The following is a 19,694-nucleotide window of genomic DNA, read 5'->3' as shown; positions in this document are numbered from 1 at the left end:
GTTGTCAACGAAACGAAGAGATAATATCATCTTGATCAGGGCTATGTTTGCTAATACATGATAGGCCCATCAATGTGGGCAAGTAATATTTAGGTGACTGATACATGTGCTCGAGTTGGTCCAAAATGAATGGTATACTTGCCCAAGGATATGCATTTCATAACCCAAATCGGCGAGGTGCTCTTGCGAAAGGCCCGGGGAACACACACACACACACACACACACTCTCTCTCTCTCTCTCTCTCTCTCTCTCTCTCTCTCGCTCTCGCTCTCTCTTTCGCTCTCTCTCTCTCTCATAACGAATAGGGATAGTTGATTTTTCTACATCGCAATGGCATACTAAACAATAGGTACATCGTAGACGGCATTGTTCATCGTTGGTCGTGGACGTCTGAACCACTTTACGACAAAAGCTTTCTATACATAACTCTACACAACATCTTCATCCTTGTTATGTTGTCAGAGTTGATTACTGAAGTAGACAGGAGGACTTACAGCCCTGTGTGGTGAATCAATTCCGTCAGGTTTTCACGGTGACAGTATACAGGTCATTCAACTGATACTGCTATAGCTGTTTGTTTCCGTGTTTATTCAACCGCCTCCGTGGTCTAGTGGATAGAGCGGTTCGAACCCCTGCAATACAGTCACTTAAATAGTCCGTTACACAGCAATACAGTCAACTATATAATCAGTTACACAGCAATACAGTCAACTATATACTCAGTTACACAGCAATACGGTCAACTATATAGTCAGTTACACAGCAATACAGTCAACTATGTATTCAGTTACAAAGCAATACAGTCAACTATATAGTCAGTTACACATAAATACAGTCAACTATATAGTCAGCTACACAGCAATACGGTCAACTATATAGTCAGTTACACAGCAATACAGTCAACTATGTAGTCAATTACAAAGCAATACAGTCAACTATATATAGTCAGTTACACAGCAACACAGTCAACTATGTAGTCAGTTACACAGCAATACAGTCAACTATGAAGTCAGTTACACAGCAACACAGTCAACTATAGTCAGTAACACAGCAATACAGTCAACTATAAAGTTAGTTACACAGCAATACAGTCAACTATGTAGTCAGTTACACAGCAACACGGTCAACTATGTAGTCAGTTACACAGCAATACGGTCAACTTATTAGTCTGTCACACAGCAATACAGTCAACTTTATAGTCATTTACATAGCAATACAGTCAACTATGTAGTCAGTTACACAGCAATACGGTCAACTATATAGTCAGTTACACAGCAACACAGCCAACTATATAGTCATTTACATAGCAATATAGTCAACTATGTAGTCAGTTACACAGCAATACGGTCAACTATGTAGTCAGTTACACAGCAATTCGGTCAACTATATAGTCATTTACACAGCAATATAGTCAACTATGTAGTCAGTCACACAGCAATACAGTCAACTATATAGTCAGTTACACAGCAATACAGTCAACTATATAGTCAGTTACACAGCAACACAGTCAACTATGTAGTCAGTTACACAGCAACACAGTCAACTATGTAGTCAGTTACACAGCTACACAAACATGAATATATAATCATCTGTACAGTTGCTCAGACATCAATACAGTCAGCTAGACAGTAACACAGACATCAATACAGTCAGCTACACAGTAACACAGACATCAATACAGTCAGCTATACAGTTACACAGACATCAATACGGTCAACTACACAGTTACACAGACATCAATACAGTCAGCTACACAGTTACACAGACATCAATACAGTCAGCTACACAGTTACACAGACATCAATACAGTCAGCTACACAGTTACACAGACATCAATACAGTCAGCTACACAGTTACACAGACATCAATACAGTCAGCTATACAGGTGCTCAAACATCAATACGGTCAGCTACACAGTTACACAGACATCAATACAGTCAGCTACACAGTTACACAGACATCAATACAGTCAGCTACACAGTTACACAGACATCAATACAGTCAGCTACACAGTTACACAGACATCAATACAGTCAGCTACACAGTTACACACACATCAATACAGTCAGCTACACAGTTACACAGACATCAATACAGTCAGCTACACACGTGCACAAACATCAATACAGTCCGCTACACAGTTACACAGACATCAATACAGTCAGCTACACAGTTACACAGACATCAATACAGTCAGATACACAGTTACACAGACATCAATACAGTCAGCTATACAGGTGCTCAAACATCAATACAGTCCGCTACACAGTTACACAGACATCAATACAGCCAGCTACACAGACATCAATACGGTCAGCTACACAGTTACACAGACATCAATACGGTCAGCTACACAGTTACACAGACATCAATACAGTCAGCTACACAGTTACACAGACATCAATACAGTCAGCTACACAGTAACACAGACATCAATACAGTCAGTTACACGGTTACACAGACATCAATACAGCCAGCTACACACGTGCAGCTACACAGTTACACAGACATCAATACAGCCAGCTACACAGACATCAATACAGTCAGCTACACAGTTACACAGACATCAATACAGTCAGCTACACAGGTGCACAGACATCAATACAGTCAGCTACACAGGTGCACAGACATCAATACAGTCAGCTACACAGTTACACAGACATCAATACGCGGATCCAGATTGCGGCGGGAGGGGGGGGGGGGGGGGGGGGGGGGGGTTGGTCCAGGATCCTCGTTGACAGCTTCATCAAGAAAACGTCTGGATTCCTTAGTTTGTGATATTAGTGAAGTAAATTGATATTAAAATCACAAACACTTTGCTGTGCAGAGTTGTGTCCCTTGGGCATGCTAGGAACCTATGATCGTGGGTTCGAAAGCCAGATCCGTCCTGGTTGTTTCTAGGTTTGACAACACCATGCTTGTGGGTTTCAGTTTGTGTTTTTTCTTTTGTCGTTTGACGTCGCACACAGCAACATTCCAGCTGTATGTCGGGGGACTCTAAATAATCGAGCCTGGGTGCCGATGTACACACAACGATCACCTGAGGGCTGAGATCGCTTTGTACAGCGGCACCCTGGATCATACAGTCCAAAGACTGACATCATGAGCATCGATCCACGCGATTGGGACACGATGACAGGCAATGAAACAAGTCACGGAGTCTCACCATCCGATTCATTTAGTCGCCTCTTACGTGCGACAAGCATAGGTTGCTGGGGACGTATATTGTTACCTGAAATCCCCAAAGTGGTTAACGCCTCACTCACTCACTCACTCACTCATTCTGTTCATTCTTGTTAACCCCAACAATTCGTGCTCCTCCTCTTGTACCGAGTTACACGGCAAATCTCTCCATGTACGCCATACACAACACAAGCAGTATTTACTCGAGGCCTCGTTTGTATCATTAACAGGTGATAAGAGCTTGAGTTATCGGCACAACATGTTGATAAAACCCATTACTCAGTCAGGAGAGTAAACTCATTACCTGTAAAAATAATTGGAGCCAGTTTATGATCAAAGCAGGAATTTCAATGTAAGTAAGCTCGTCACGTGATTACAAAAACGACCAGCAGGCTTCAGACATGCCCTCAACAATTACCGCATCGATTCGTTTCCCTGGATAAGATGTACACACACGTTAAGTCGTCGGAGAAGAATATCTATGACATTTTGAAAACCTGGTTTCGGGGTGAAACGAAAAACCCTTCCGGAAAAGTATACTTGTGTAATATTTTTCCGTGATATGCAAGTTCATTTCCTGATTCAAAATAACATATAAGGAGTAAAAAAAATGTTGGCTTAGGGAGGCAGTACACTCACTCCCTATTAACTGTTCTTGTCCCTCTACGCATCCTCATCTATCCAGGGTGTATATCTCATTTCTATTATAATAAATACTCTGGATTCACCCTCTCCATAGCTTCGTTCCGGAAGTGACGTCACGTCTTTATCTCGACCTCTTAACTCCGCTCAGCATTTCACTCGCTCATGGATGTAATTTAAGTGGACGGCTATTTTTACCGTCGTCTATTTCAAATCTAACTCTAAACGTAGCACTGATGGCAAATGGCAGTCCTACACCATGACTGGAACATGTTTACTTTATGAAAACAAAACCAATTGGGATATATATATATACAAAAGCAAATACAAAAGTCTAGCCAACTATAGCCAGCTCTATTCCATCAGGAAGATTATTTGTTTTAATTTTAGAAAAGAAACGTATTTTGTCATAAAAGATTTCATAGACTATATGTTAGTCTAGGCAAATAAGTCCAGGGTATTTGTCCTATCAGATTGAAGACATAGTACCCAGGATTATCGAAGATGTTATCTGGCATAAATCCTTCCCGATATAATCATGCGCTTATTATCATTCATATTATTATAGAAATTAAATAGGATATACGGGTCCTCATGGGTGAAAAATCACATTTTGACTTCTCATTATATTTCAAAACTACAGTATTTTAGGAACACAAATATAATACACAAGCTTCAATTCGTATTTATTACAGAGATACATGGCATCAAATATTTGGACTCATTTTCTGCAAAGTCCCATTTTCAGATTTATAACTGTTTATGTCGTAATTGCAGATTTTAGATATACTGTTTGATATTAATTGAAAGAAGACATGTATGCTGATGGGTTTTTTAAATGATGTTTTTTATTACATTTGGAACTAACAAGAAAAAAAGAAGATATTTCTGTAGTCCGTACACGTGGCCATTTTTGACGGAAGTGAGTTGACACCAAACGTCCCTCATTACGACGTCACAGCACAATTGTATCCTATCATCCATACGGTCCCCTTTCTTCTGGTTGGTCACACATATATTAAAAATGAAGTAGTTTAAACGCTTCCTTCGAAATAGTGTACCTCAGGTGTTGAATCATTCGGATCGATTTCCCACCTGGGTGCAATGCGTGAAGACCTTTTTCGGTGTTCCCTCTGTGATATTGTTGAGGCATTGCTCAATGTGGCGTAAAAAATATAATCCCATTAATGCTTTCGAAATGATTAACAAAAGAATACAAAATCCACTCAACGCTACACTGAATAAATCAACTGCTCGCATAACGTATATGTGATATCCCAATGACTACTGGAGCAATGCCTACACAATACAAAAATGATAAGCTAAAACAATTGTTACTGGTTGACAGTAAATTCATATTACTATATATAATCAATATATATTACAAATAATTTACAAAATTATAAAGAATAACTCCTGCTCGACAATTGTGACACGTGACTTTCCTGAATGCTTTTCATGCAACGATACATGCATTTCACACTATTATGCACGTTTTGAATTATTTTCAATTGCTTCCGTGTTTTTAACCTGATATTGCGCCAGTCTTCAAACAACCTACGTCAAACGAAAAAATACTTTTTCATTTCGTGTATGTAAACATGTTTCATACTTCACGCTTGTCCACAATACATGCTGTCTGATTTCCTACTGATTTGACCCAAATCACTCACATGAAAGCGTGGTTGTGAAAGACGGATAAACGGATACATATATAGAGACGAGTTTACATTATGACAGCCGGCACCACGTGTTGTGACTGCAGATAACGTATTCATCATATAACACATGTTCCAGGGCTGAAACATCCGTCAACCGACCTTCGCGTGTATAGAGTACGTGGGGAAAGCACTCGGATTTAGTCGTTTTGTCAATCAGAATGTTCCTGTCGGGGGCACGTTCTGTTGTGACACCTGTTCTGAGTTAGTCATCTGATGTGCACAGTCGTGCGAAAGTCAAATGTCACTATGAAAATATATGCTTTTCACGTGTGAAATTATAAACCTTATTAGTCAGTGTCAGTCAGAAACGATGCCATAACTGAATTGTTTGGGTGTATGTAGATCACGAATTGACAATGGTTTTTTTGCTGATTTGTATAAACTTATTGTTATAGACAGCGCTTTGAAATACCTTTCCCAAAACTTCCGAGGGCTATAATAAAACAATTGACATAGCACACTGTTCATTGACGTCACTATTCCGTCATGAAACAAAAACATGACGTCATCGAATAGTCACACCCAGTCTGGTTACAATGTTTTGCTGTGTCATTTTTTCAGATTTAATGTGTCCTAGGCCTTTTGAATGTTCATCTAAGGAGTCCCATGTTATTGAACAATAGAAAAAATCGTTAAAAATTCGATAACTTGAATTCCATTACTACCATATATCGTCTAAAGCGATGTAACGTTATGTTCTCCTCGGTATTCTATCGCCCAATATCAACACTCCATTTGTCTGAAACTATGGATAACCCGAAAAAATTCGATAGTCGAAGGTCATCATGTTATCAACCATTAGTTGAGGAGTAAGCGTCTACTGACTCGGAATTGCATGACTTTCAACATGCGTTTTCCGTTTGGGTACATTCAACAGGGAATAGTTCCTTGCAGGATATATTCAACAGGGTATAATTCCTTGAAGAATACATTCAACAAGGAATAATTCCTTGTAGGTTATATTCATGAGGGAATAATTCCTTGAAGGATACATTCAACAAGGAATAAATCCTTGCAGTATATATTCAACAGGGAGTAATTCCTTGATGGCACATTCAACAGGGAATAATTCATTGTAGGTTATATTCAACAGGGAGTAATTCCTTGAAAGGCACATTCAACAGGGAATAATTCATTGCAGGTTATATTCAATAGGGAATAATTCCTTGAAGGGTACATTCAACAAGGAAATATTCCTTGCAGGCGTCATTCAATATTTGATTTGTTCTCGTTTCACTCCTTATTTGATACCTTATAATTTTCGATAAATTTATTTGCACAATTTGAACGTTTCTCGCAAGACCAAATGTTCTTGTTAACGCCATGAATAAATCGGATTCCGGTCAAGGTGGTCGAATCTTTCCTTATTTTAAAAAAGGCGGACGACGAACAACGCCAGACTCAAATTTGTACCCGATGAAAACTTAACGTTATCCAAAACGGAAAGCCATGCATTTTCCTTTAAAATTAATGAACATTTTGGGGAAACAAATATATGAGCCTAAACAAAACGACTCGGAAGAACCCGCTTCTAAAAAAATGTTCAAGTTTCCCAAGACACGTATTCTAACCACATGCAAACGTGTTCTGGTATGAATGTTGTCATATCGTAAAGGAATATGATTTATTACCGCGTTATGCCTCGTTGATGATCGGAGACATCAACGTCACATACGCTCAGCGGGGTGCGCCAGTATTTGCCGACCCAGCTCCAAGTCTATAATTACACCTAAACCTGTGTTGTCGACACTCAGGAATCTCAATCACGGTGCACTGATATGATTAATATGTCCCAGTCAAGGTAATTTACCTTCCACTCCATGCGACAATTATTCATAATTAACATATGCCCCACAGAGTTTCTCGTCGGACGTTTTTTACAGGGGCATAGGTAATGAGCCTTACGTGATTCGGTTCACAACGTTGGTAAATGCTGCTATCAATATTACATTCATGTCATGGTGTTATTCAGTTTCTTAATGTAGGGGTGTCGAGAAAGCAAATGTGTAGCGGGGCGTAACACGTAGATTTAAAGAGGTTTTCCCAGTTTTTTAAGAGTAAATGTATATGCAGTATAACTCGGAAGAGCTGAACAATTAAATACTATTATAAGGGTAACGCTATTTTCCAGGGCATCATCATTTGCAGAAGCCTGAGATTTTCCATTAACTGACTGACGGAGGGCAGTTGAAAAGACCGAGGGCTTCTGCAAATGATAATGCCCTGAGAAATAGCGTTACCGTTATTATCGCTAAACGTGGGTCAATGACATTCGTTTTGTGCTGATTGCAGTATATAATTCAAAACCGATATTGTTGTTTATTTTTATTTGATAAATTCTATCCATTTTAGCTATAATAACGATTACGCTATTTTTCATGGCATTATCATTTGCAGAAGCCCTCGATCTTTTCAACTGCCCTCCTTCGCCGGACAGTTAATGGAAGACCTCGGGCTCCTGCAAATGATAATGCCCTGAAAAATTGCGTTACCGTTATTATCGCTAAAAGTGGGTCAGTGACATTCGTTGTGTGCTGATTGCAGTATATGTTTCAAAACCGATATTGTTGTTTATTTTTATTTGATAACAAATTCTATCCATTTTAGCTATAATAACGATTACGCTATTTTTCATGGCATTATCATTTGCAGAAGCCCGAGGTCTTCCATTAACTGTCCGACGAAGGAGGGCAGTTGAAAAGTTCGAGATAATACCTGGCCCAACTGGTTTTGCGTCATCTTTACTCCGGCGGCATATATTGCGTCTGTAACCAACCGCTGGTTATCCCTTTCTGGCCCAGGCTCGATTATGACGTTTACAGAATGAACAAAGGCGTCATACATATATAGTTGATTGTGGCGTAAAATACATTCATTGCATATTCCAACAACATTAGTTGTCAATGACAATAACCTGTGAACCAGTTCTTAATCATAGAGAGCACGGAAGGAAACTAATACTTGCTTTAAAATAATCCTGTATTAAAAATATCTTAATATTTTTTCCTATTCCTACATTGACGCCCACGCTTCTATTTATAGCCATAAATAGTGACAGTTTACATGTCTAAGCTGTGCCCTTGTCTGGGAAATACGCACCCCGACGTCAGGACTTCCTTATGTCAATTTCATGCACGAAATTCTCCTGCCTTGCTCGCCACACATAACTCCCCACACGACACCTGCACTGCTTTGTTATCGAATACCTCTGCACGTGCTGCACGTTTAAATCTCCGGTACATTGACAACGGCGTTTACACGGCGAACTTCTCGTGTCACTCAAAAGCTCTCAAGGGGACAAAGCCTGTGTGACTGTATCTCTATTCAATCGTACTCCAAACATTATACCAATGCGTTTTCTGTTACAAGCGGGTATGGCTATAGTCTGTTTCATTCAATTGTTTGTGTGGGTGCATTCACGGGCGGCCGGCGGCCGGGTGTTAGCTGTTTGTTAAAAGACGGGTTTATTTGTCAAGTTGTTAAAGCCATGGCATCAATTTCCTGGAAATTGAAAGGAAGATTAATTTGTTCAGGAATTATCATGGCAAGCAAAACTTGTATCCTTGGTGGAATTGTTACGAATGTTTATCGTCAAAATGTAAATTACTTCCTGATAATGTTAATTTTGATAACTTCATGGCGAATCTATATGTCAATTTCAAGAAAGTTATTATCTTGATAATATGTTTGACAAATATACATTGAAAACAGATATTTATTTGATAATCTAGGTTTTCTTAATGACTTCCAGTGTGAAGTTAGATGTTTGGTTCGACACACTGATCGCACATCTTTTGGTTTATTATTGTGTTGATAACAGGGGTTATGTATAAGTGACTGAATGTTGTTTAACGCCGCATTCACGTTGTATACTTCTTTCACGATAGCTCGAATATTGCTAAGTGCGGCGTTAAACAAAAGAGCTATATCACATGGGATTGTAATTAATCGAGACGGGGAGAGGCAAACCTGTGACTGAAAACATGAGCAACGGTCCTCTTCGTCGGGATGTCAGCCAAGTCACTATTTTTGTCGGTTCTTACAAGCATTGGGTCCTATGGGACTAATCTGGCCTGGCATCACCCAGAGAAATACATATGGTGCATTGAGAGACAAGAGTAGTGGAAACAAAACAATAATGTATGTTGTTGTTTGTTGTTTAACGCCGCACTCAGTAATATTCAAGCTATATGACGGCGGTCTGTAAATAATCGAGGTTGGACCAGATAATCTAGTGATTGACATCATGAGCATGACAAAACAAATGCACTGAATCCATGTTCTTTGTTCAAAAGAGTTATTTTGGAAGTAGTTTCCGAAACGTGCACCCAATGGCGAGAAGAAAGTGAATGTTGCAGAATGCCGCAGTAAGTGATATAGTAAGATATAGTACAGTCAAGTAATGTCTAAATGCCTGTAAATAATCGAGTCTGACGAACCAGAGGTTAACAGAATGAGCAACGATCCACAATTACAGGGTACGGAGAGGGTACGATAACACAAAAACAGCCAGGCGATATGTACAATTAAACGTGTCACCACCTGATAATGTTCTTGTCACCTTTACGATCTCTTCAGCTCTGAAACCAACAGGACGGGAAGAGATATGTGTAGTTATATGTCTAGTAGCCATGTTATTTCTTGTGTTTCCCAGGTTCAGAGGGTGCGGGTAGATAGCAAACCCCTTGAACAATTTTGAATAAAAACAAGCCTGCCTTTTAATTGTTGAGAAGGATGCTGATAACGTTACCCTTGTTTTAGATATGTGCAACATTGATTCACAATTAAGTCGTCTATATTGTGGTGTCGGTGTAGACAACTTTGAAGGTGAAACAACTGAGGCTTAAAACAACGGAAAAACAAACAATGAAACAAACAAAATACCCTTCACGATAGCTCAGTCTAGCTCACTTTGCTGAAATTTGGGTTAGCTGCCACGTCGACGTCACTTAACCATCTCCTCAAAGAAACACACCGGAATTTGTTCAAAACATCTGATTCTCCATATGACTCCCAGACCAGACAGTCCAGTGATTGATATCATGAGCATCGATCCACGTCATTGGGATCGATGGCATGCATCAACCAAGTCAGCGAGCCTGATTGAACATGGATTGAACATGTAACCACAGGACCCCTACCATTTTTTCAATGTAAACTTGTGCCGAAAAATTACATTTATTGATAATTATAAGATAATTTGTCTAAATTACCCATCAGCAGTTATGTATTATTCGACTTTTTAAATATTTAAAAGTATTAAATCAAATTAAAAACAACACCTATTCTTTGAGTGCTGACTAAGCACCAGTAGAGTTCATCTTTTGGATATAACAGCGCTAACTTGAGATATTTTCAATTAAAAATCAAACACTACATGATAAAAAAACGATAACAGTCAGGACTAGTTCAAGCAGACACGTACACACGTGGATGCACGTCACAAGTCAGATAATCTTGAACACGACGTTGAACTCCAATCTCACTTTTATCCCCGAGTCATCACGATGCCTTTAAATTACCTTGTTCGATTACGATTGTTTGATTCGATTAACGTAAAAACTAACGTTAATAAATGCTGTCAAAAGGCTTTGAATTGATTCGTTTGGTATTTACAATCATCATTCAATAGAATATACAATTGGTTCTTCCAGCGGAGAAACATTGTACACATCAGCGCCAGATTGTGTTTTCGAGATCCGTGACTTGTTATTTACATCTGATGTTTATAATGAATCACGACACACAGCGAGTGGGCCTGCCGCAGAGTTCTACACCACGTGGGGTCCTTGTACTGGTACGTTAACTATGTACCAGTCACTGGCGAAAGACTAGACTAACATTTAGTCTCTGAAATCTTATATTACACAATATCCTTCTTGACTCTAAAAATAAAAAAATTCCCTATGCTGATTTCAGAATAGAGCTAGCTTGAGCTGGCTAGACTTGCTTTTGTATGCATTTCTAGATTATTATTTTTTCATAAAATAAATATATTCCACGGTCATGGTGCAGGACTAGCGAAAGACATGCTATATTAATAAACTGTGGACAGCTTACGTTAGACTGACATTTTGTCCCAGAAATACGTTAGACTGATATTTTGTCCCAGAAATAAAGTTATCTTATTTAAAATATACATTTACGAAATAAAAAAACTCCAAATGGAGCCCAGAACAATTCTTAATTTCTCTAGCTGAGGCAATCTAAACTTGCCAAATCATTCTAGACTTGAGTTGGACTCCTTTTTCAATTTTATTCTTTAGGGTGAGTGAGTGAGTTGGGTTTATGGTCGCTTTCAACATTATTCCAGTTATATCACGACGTGCCAGCTTAATGTGGAAGGAAAGCCCGAAGTGATACAGGTCTCAGACGTTTACCACTTCGGTGAAACCCCAGAGGACGTGTATGGTGCTGACAAACCAAGAAACATAATCGGGGCGAACCTGGAGTCGAACCCACAATCATAGGTTTCCTGCGTGCCCAAGGGACGCAACTCTGCACAGCGAATCGCGGCGCCACCCTCTCAATATGTTTCAATATTCGTTCGAAACATTAAGTGCATGAATGCGGTCAACTCTCACTTGTTTGGTTGAATTCTAGTAACTGTCATTTCAGTAAATATATTAACCATATTGCTGCCGGGTGTAGGGCCTGCCTTGATCCAGTGAGCAAGGTGACTTCAAAGCCTGTCGGCTATTTCTAACACATACCTTTGTCAGCTGATCGCTGTGGTGATTCATGCCTGGTAAACAATGTTCGCCGTACGTGTTTGATAACGCTGATACTATAACCAGATTTGAACCTTGCTTTATCACGTTCAACCCACAGTAAGAGCCTAAACGACACGAACGATATTTCATACAAGTAAGCCATTCATTGCGTGTTGTAAAATATTTTTTCAGTCGTTATTTTCTAAAGTGACCTGTATTATCTTAGCTCATGTAATACTTATTGTCCCAGGTGATATATGACAGATTTACAACTTCACGTCATCGGCAATATTTCATCCATTAAGTGTCGAGAAGAAATGTAAGAACATACGTCAAGCTCTATACTATACATGTAGATAGTTAAGTATATTTGTCGAAGTCGTGAGTGAGTGAGTTGGGTTTAACGCCGCTTTTAACATTATTCCAGTTATATCACAGCGTGTCAGTGTAATGTGGGAGGGAAACCCGAAGTGATGCAGGTCCCATACGTTTACCACTTCGGTGAAACGAAACCCACGAGTACGGGTATGGTGCAGACGAACCTAGAAACATAATCGGGGCAAACCGGGATTCGAACCCACAATCATAGGTGACGCAACTCTGCACAGCGAATCGCGGCGCCCTAGACGACGGGGCCACCCGTGCCGTCTGTCGATGTCGTGGTTTTGTGAACATAGTTATCAAACATTAAAACTGTTGATAGTTTATTTCGACGTGGAAAAATAAGCTCTTATTCAGAACTGTTGTTGTGTGAGATTAATCCAAGAGCCAAATCTATTTACTGCTGGGAATAGCGTCGATCATGTCTGACCCACAAGCAACACAGCACCAACATATGTGCAGAAGTAACGATATGAGCTCCCCACAGCACAAAGTAGGAAGCACTACAATGTGATCTGAAACCACACACCTCTGTGGAGTAGATGTGGTTTCCTCAAACATGTTCTTGACAATAATCACCCTACTTCCTGATCAAGAATAGAACGACACCAGCAGTCTGCGCAGGTCACCTTGACCTTGTGCTGCCAGAAAGTGCGTTAGCTATTGCTATCTGATATTTTTTCTCGTGCATTGTTTAAAGTGATCATGTCAATTATTTAAAATATAAACTTGACTTTGAAATTATATTCCGTTTGTTGTCAAAAGTTGAACTTACAGCTATGTGACTGCAGCCAGTGAGTGAGTGAAAGAGTGAGTGAGTATGGTTTTACGCCGCTTTTAGCAATATTCCAGCAATATCACGAAGGGGGACACAAGAAATGGGCTTCACACATTGTCCCCATGTCGGGAATCGAACCCGGGTCTTAGGCGTGACGAACGAACGCTTTAACTACTAGGCTACCCGACCGCCCCTATAAAGATGTCAGGACCAGAGAAACAGGTGATTGATCTCATGAGCAACGTCCCATGTTGTCCGGGTACGATGACACGCAATCAAGTCACCGAAACATTAAGTCGCCTCCTCGCACGACAAGCATATTAAGATGCTAACTCGGAGTTGTATACATAAATAAATAGATAAAAAAAATATCATATCATAATTAAAAAGCCGAAGGATTGTTTGACTGGTATGAATCATCGTGTAGCTGTTTTTATAACACATGTAGCTTACGATGCCTTCGCAAATAACAAATATATTTCTTATAAATGTTTTCGTACTCCGATGAAACCATTCGTACTTATTATGCTAGTACAGAGTTGCGTCCCTTGGGCAAGCCAGAAACCTATGATTGTGGGTTCGAATCCCGGTTTGCCCAGATTATGTTTCTAGGTTTGTCAGCACCATACCCGTGGGTTTCACCGAAGTGGTAAACGTCTTGAGACCTGCATCACTTCGGGCTTTCCTCCCACATTAACTGACACGCCGTGATATAACTGGAATTATGTTAAAAGCGGCGTTAAACCGATCTTACTCACTCACTATTATGCTAGTACCACAAGATTATAGCAACTGAAATATGTTTAAAGCCCAACTATACCACGAAGGTCCATACACAATCGAGTCGGTTCCAGGTAAGCAAGTGATTGATAGCATGATCACCGTTCCACGCCATTAGGTTACGGTGACAACCGATCCACGAAGTCACAGCTGACATTCCATTGCCTTCCCGCAACCCAGGGAGGAGTGGAAATATGAAACTAAAAGACTTACCGACCCCGTGAAGATCTTGGTTAGAACTGGTCTTCAACAATCAATTGTCGTAAGACTAACGGGATCAGGTTAGCCTCGCTGACTTGGTTAATGCAGTCATCGTATCTAAATTGCGGCCAAACACAACAAGCAAACAAAGCGTTTCGCATAGAGATGGGTTAAAATTTAAATTTAACGTCGCATTGGCATCGTTTCAGCCATAAAGCGACGTGTTTCCCATATATAATAGTTGTATCTTGTTGTTTAAGTAAATACTGACATAATTATTTTACCATCTTATATTCCCAAATCTGAGTCTACCGCATTCCAAAATACTTGAAAAGTGACTGCATAGCATTAAGGCGCCAGCATCAATTCTCGAGATACTGAAATTTTAAAGAGAGCGACAAAGCTTAAATCATATCTCTCAGGTAAAGTCTGATTCATCGCAAAACGTCGCGTCTCATTTCAGACATTGACCTTTAAGTTGTTTTGTTTTTGGTCGCACTCAACAATATTCCAGCTATTTTGGTCCGTAAATAATCGAGTCTGGACCAGACAATCCAGTGACTGACATCATGAGCATCGATCTACGAAACTGGTACACGATGGCATACATCAAACCATGTCAGCGAGCCTGACCACCCGATCCCGTTAGCCTCCTCATACACAACAAACATGGGTTTCTGAAGACCAGTTCTAACCAGGAATCCTCACGGGGTTTTCCTGCACTGGTGAGGACGTTAGTGATTGGGACAGTGTGGCATACAATGTAGTTGTGTAGTTGATTTGGGAAACATCCCCATGGTAACGTATTGTGTTTACTCCGCGTAATGAGGGTAGCGTCAGCTGACTGTCGCATCAATAACCAGTTCAGAGACCACTGAGAGATTTTTAAAAGAAATTAAATCGCTTATTTTACATTTTATGGAACGCGCCGAAATAGATCACATAACTTCCTTTTTTATCCCCGTATACGTTTATCATGTTGGATAAGAAGCGAACAAGCTCGTCTACATAAAGCATTTATTTATAAGGGCCCTTCAAACTAATGGCGACGTTTCGAATCTAAACTGTTATCTGTTTCAGATTCCAGACACATACCCAGGTCAGGTTCGGCATTTCCCGGAAATCTGAGTCGACTTTTGTCATACATTAAGATCACATTCTGTTAGACGGGGTTTATACCTTTAATAGTTGTGCCCGGAGACTGGAAGGTCGGTGGTTCGATCCCCTGGACGCGTCATACCAAAATACGTTAAATGATGGCACTTGTTGTTACCCTGCTCAGAATTATGGGGCTAGAACAAGGACTGGTCGGCTCGGAGTCAGTTTACTGTGTCTGAGTTCGGTATCCATGTTAAACTACATCTTCCCGAAGCAAGTGATTTAACTGACTTTAAAAGTCCAGTTTCCACCCTTGCCGAACTAGGCTGGTATTATGGAGTTACATTTTGGCTGGACTTACGAGACTATGTATAGTCCAATCAAAATCGCGCAACGAAATCGAAATCCGGCTCGTAAACTGTCATGCAGATTTCGGTGGATCAAAACATGTGCACCGCCAACTCGTTGTCAACAGATATTTTCCAAATTTTTCATGTTTTTAATCAAGAAGCTCACGTGATTTGATGCACTTCGCGATGTACGACCCGTTTTATCACAATATAGATCTTGATTATCGATCAGATCGTCTTGACCGGGCGCCGCCATTTTGTTTGAAGCAAATGCAAGTGATACGAGTGTTGGAATGAGAGGCCATAGGGGGGACATAGCTCGTAATAGCCATTGGTGGCGCTACGATCGAGCCCAGGAATTCCAGCCTGGTTCGGCAAGGGTGGAAACTGAACTTTCATAGTCAGTTAACTCCCTTGCATCGGGAAGATTGTTATACTACGGAATGGTATCTCAGTAGACAGCACTATTAAAACCGTCAAAACTCTGGAGTAGTACAAGCAGCCACACACACACAAACTTACACACACACACACACACTTACACACACACACACCCTCTCTCTCTCACACACACACACGCGCACGCACGTCGCTATAAGTGCAATATAACCTTGAACGTGACGTGAAACCCTACACACACATACACACACACACGTCGCTATAAGTGCAATATAATCTTGAACGTGACGTGAAACCCTGTTTCATCTGAATGCACCAATGCCATTTCATATAGGGGGACGAATCCAACATTCTAGGTGCGTCAGCACCATATCTGTGCTCGTGGGTTACGCCGAAATGCTCTGTGCTAACCGTGATGTAACTCAAAAAGTGTTCAAAGCTGCGTTAGACAAGATATACTTACTCATATCTTTGTTTAATAGTAAATAGAGGCGACTAACGGGATCGGTGGTCAGGCTCGCTGACTTGGTTGATGCATCGTATCCCAAATGAGTGGATTGATGCTTATGTCAATAACTTGATTGTCTGGTCCAGACTCTATTATTTACTGACCGCCGTCATATATAGCTGGAATATTGCTGAGTGCGGTGTTAAACAACAAACAAACAAAAGAAAAACCTCATAAGACAAGCATCTAAAACCAACGCCACTTTCCTCTCACATTTAGCAGACATGCCGTGATATAACTGAAATACTTATCAAAGCGCCCTAAAACACAACTCACTCACATAATTACATCAGTAGTCCGTGCTTCACGTGCATTGGTCTACACAGATAGTTGATTTTCACACGACCAACCAGTAAACAAACATCGCGCCGTATAGTGATTCCCGGTTAAAGGTCGCTAGCAACTGATGTTGAACGACAATTAATGTATCGGCTGGCGTGGCTCGGGTTGCGTGTTGTGAGTGTTTGAGAGAACGACGTTATTTTGCATATGTGAGTGTGAGTTATGTTCTTTCACTCGGATGTTTACACCTCTCTAACAATGGACGGCACTGCTGGATATCACCGAAGGCATAAAATATAAACACAAACAAACACATGGGAACACAAGATTAGCAGCATGCGTATGCATGGACTTGACGACCATCTACAGCAAGACGGATAAAAACAGCTGATAAATGACCTGTTTGTCATGTTCATATTCCTCATTTTCCAACCCGGTTTTCGTATATGTCATGAGTGGGCAATTATAAACACGATTCGTTAGCAGGGCTTACATGATTATCTTGGATAAGTTGACGCTTTTGATTCAGACATCTTTATTGACAATCAATGGGATTAGAAATACTCTTTTTCAAAAGTACAGATTGGATAATACATCAATATATGCAATAACAGTATGTTTTACAACAAACATAACTGGATACAAAATCATGAATCATGCAAAAGACTTATGACAGAATATAGTTATATAGTAAAGGAATTTCTTGACACTGTCATCTAAGTTTGGGTCGCCATAAAGCATAATGTTAACTTTTAATTTCAGGCCAAATTTGGAAAATTCATGTAGCAGTAATCTACGAGATCTAATGATATTACAACATTCGAGGAAATAATGGTCCCGAGTCACCTTCTGCATGTATGCTTGTCGGGGTTATCTCCCAAAACCCCTACATCCCATTTCCCCTACAACCCAGTTCCCCTACATTAGTTAAAACAACACGCGGCATTTACCTGTCTGGCATTATGAACTCACCTAAAGGAGAGATTAAGGTCTGGAGTAGAGGTAGTAGAAATGAAAGGGGTAGAGCTTTAGGGGATTTGATGGTTATCTTCACACTAAGAACGTCGAGAGACTGACTTGCGTACACTGGAAGTGTGTCAAGTCCACATGTAGAGGAAGACTCACGACAGTAGGAACCGTGATGAGGAAAGCTACAGAGCATAACCATGCCCCTGAGGATAGCCAGAAGGTCCGGTTTATGAGCACCCTGGGGAAGAGAGCGAGAGAAGAGTCAACCCCGATGCACACCCTCTACAACGACGAACTCTCCAACTTGAACAACGACGAGACAGGAATGATGCCATCCTTCCCCACCACGAGCAGCGCGTTGTACCGGCACAGACAGGAGACGATTCCTGTTTTACCACAGACAAGATCGGAGGTGGATCTTCAGGATTCCTGGACGCAGACAGCAGATGGACGACCGTTCCTCCTTTTTGCTGACGGTGATGATGACAAGATTCTGGCGTTTGGCAGTCTAGAGAGTCTCGAGGCCTTGCAGTCATCTGAGATTCTATACATGGATGGGACGTTCACTGCCTGCCCTGGACTGTGGAATCAAGTGTACATCATCCATGCAAGACTCGGAGCCACGACCTATCCCCTCATCTGCGCCTTACTCATCGACCGTCAGACAGACACCTACTCAAGACTCTTCGGGCTACTCAAGGATGAAGTTCAACAGAGACTAAACAGACCACTTTCCCCGTCATGCATCCAGACAGACTTTTAGATGGCTGCTATTCGAGCTGTCCAAGTCGTGTTTCCTACTGCCGATGTGAAGGGGTGTTTCTTCCATTACTGCCAGGCGATATGGAGGAAGGTCCAGGATCTGGGACTAGCTGTCACGTATCGAGAAGATCCTGAAGTCTGCAATTGGATAAGAAGAGCAGCTGGCCTACCCCTACTCCCCCAGAACAAGATCCAGGACACGTGGGTTGACGCAATGGACAACACACCAGATGTACCAAGAGCTGTCGCCTTCAACGACTACATCGTCACTACCTGGGTCGTCCACGGAGCACGATTCCCCCTACCACTGTGGAACCATCACGGTACAACAGGTCCCAGGATGAACAACAACCTGGAAGGCTTTCATAACCGACTCAACCGAGGTCTCCCTCACCGACATCCCAACATCTACCGATTTGTGGAGGTAGTCAGGAAGGTGGAACAGGCAGAACGAGCTAAGATTTTACAGCTCGACTTTGGAGCAGCTCCAAGAGGCAGGAAGAGAGTGTACAGAGAGGTGGAGAACCGTCTCTGCCGCCTGAAGGACGAGTTGAATAGAGGAGAAATCCCCAATGCAGTTTCTAGATGCGGTTGGCCATCTCCTCAGGCTGGGATAAAGAGTGAATTGAACATTTGAGATGAAATTTATTATAATGTATTATGAATTTTGAAAAATGAACATTTTATTATAATGTATTATGAATTTTGAAAAATGAACATTTTATTATAATGTATTATGAATTTTGAATAATATCGTAATCGTAATTAAATATTTATCTCAATCTATTCGTGTTTCTTGGGTTGTTCCATTGTATGAAATAGGTAACAGACTAGGGATTAGCAGTGCCATGGACCGTGAACTTTGTTGTCTTAAGCTGTAGGGGAAATGGGATGTAGGAGTTTTGGGAGGTTACCCTTGTCGGGGA

At 40.8% G+C, this 19,694-nt stretch overlaps 1 protein-coding gene across 1 annotated transcript; it reads left to right on the top strand.

Moving 5' to 3' along the window:
- Positions 1-18,769: 18,769 nt before the first annotated feature.
- On the top strand, positions 18,770-19,405 carry LOC125372466. The gene has a single exon (XM_048382551.1). The coding sequence runs from the start codon at positions 18,770-18,772 to the stop codon at positions 19,403-19,405; it is 636 nt and encodes a 211-aa protein (XP_048238508.1).
- Positions 19,406-19,694: the final 289 nt, after the last annotated feature.

The sequence above is a fragment of the Haliotis rufescens genome, unplaced genomic scaffold (genome assembly GCF_023055435.1).
Source record: "Haliotis rufescens isolate VD_foot unplaced genomic scaffold, xgHalRufe1.0.p SCAF_4, whole genome shotgun sequence".
NCBI lineage: Eukaryota > Metazoa > Mollusca > Gastropoda > Lepetellida > Haliotidae > Haliotis > Haliotis rufescens.
The sequence above is the reverse complement of the archived record's forward strand: the minus strand, read 5'-3'. Positions and strand labels throughout refer to the sequence as shown.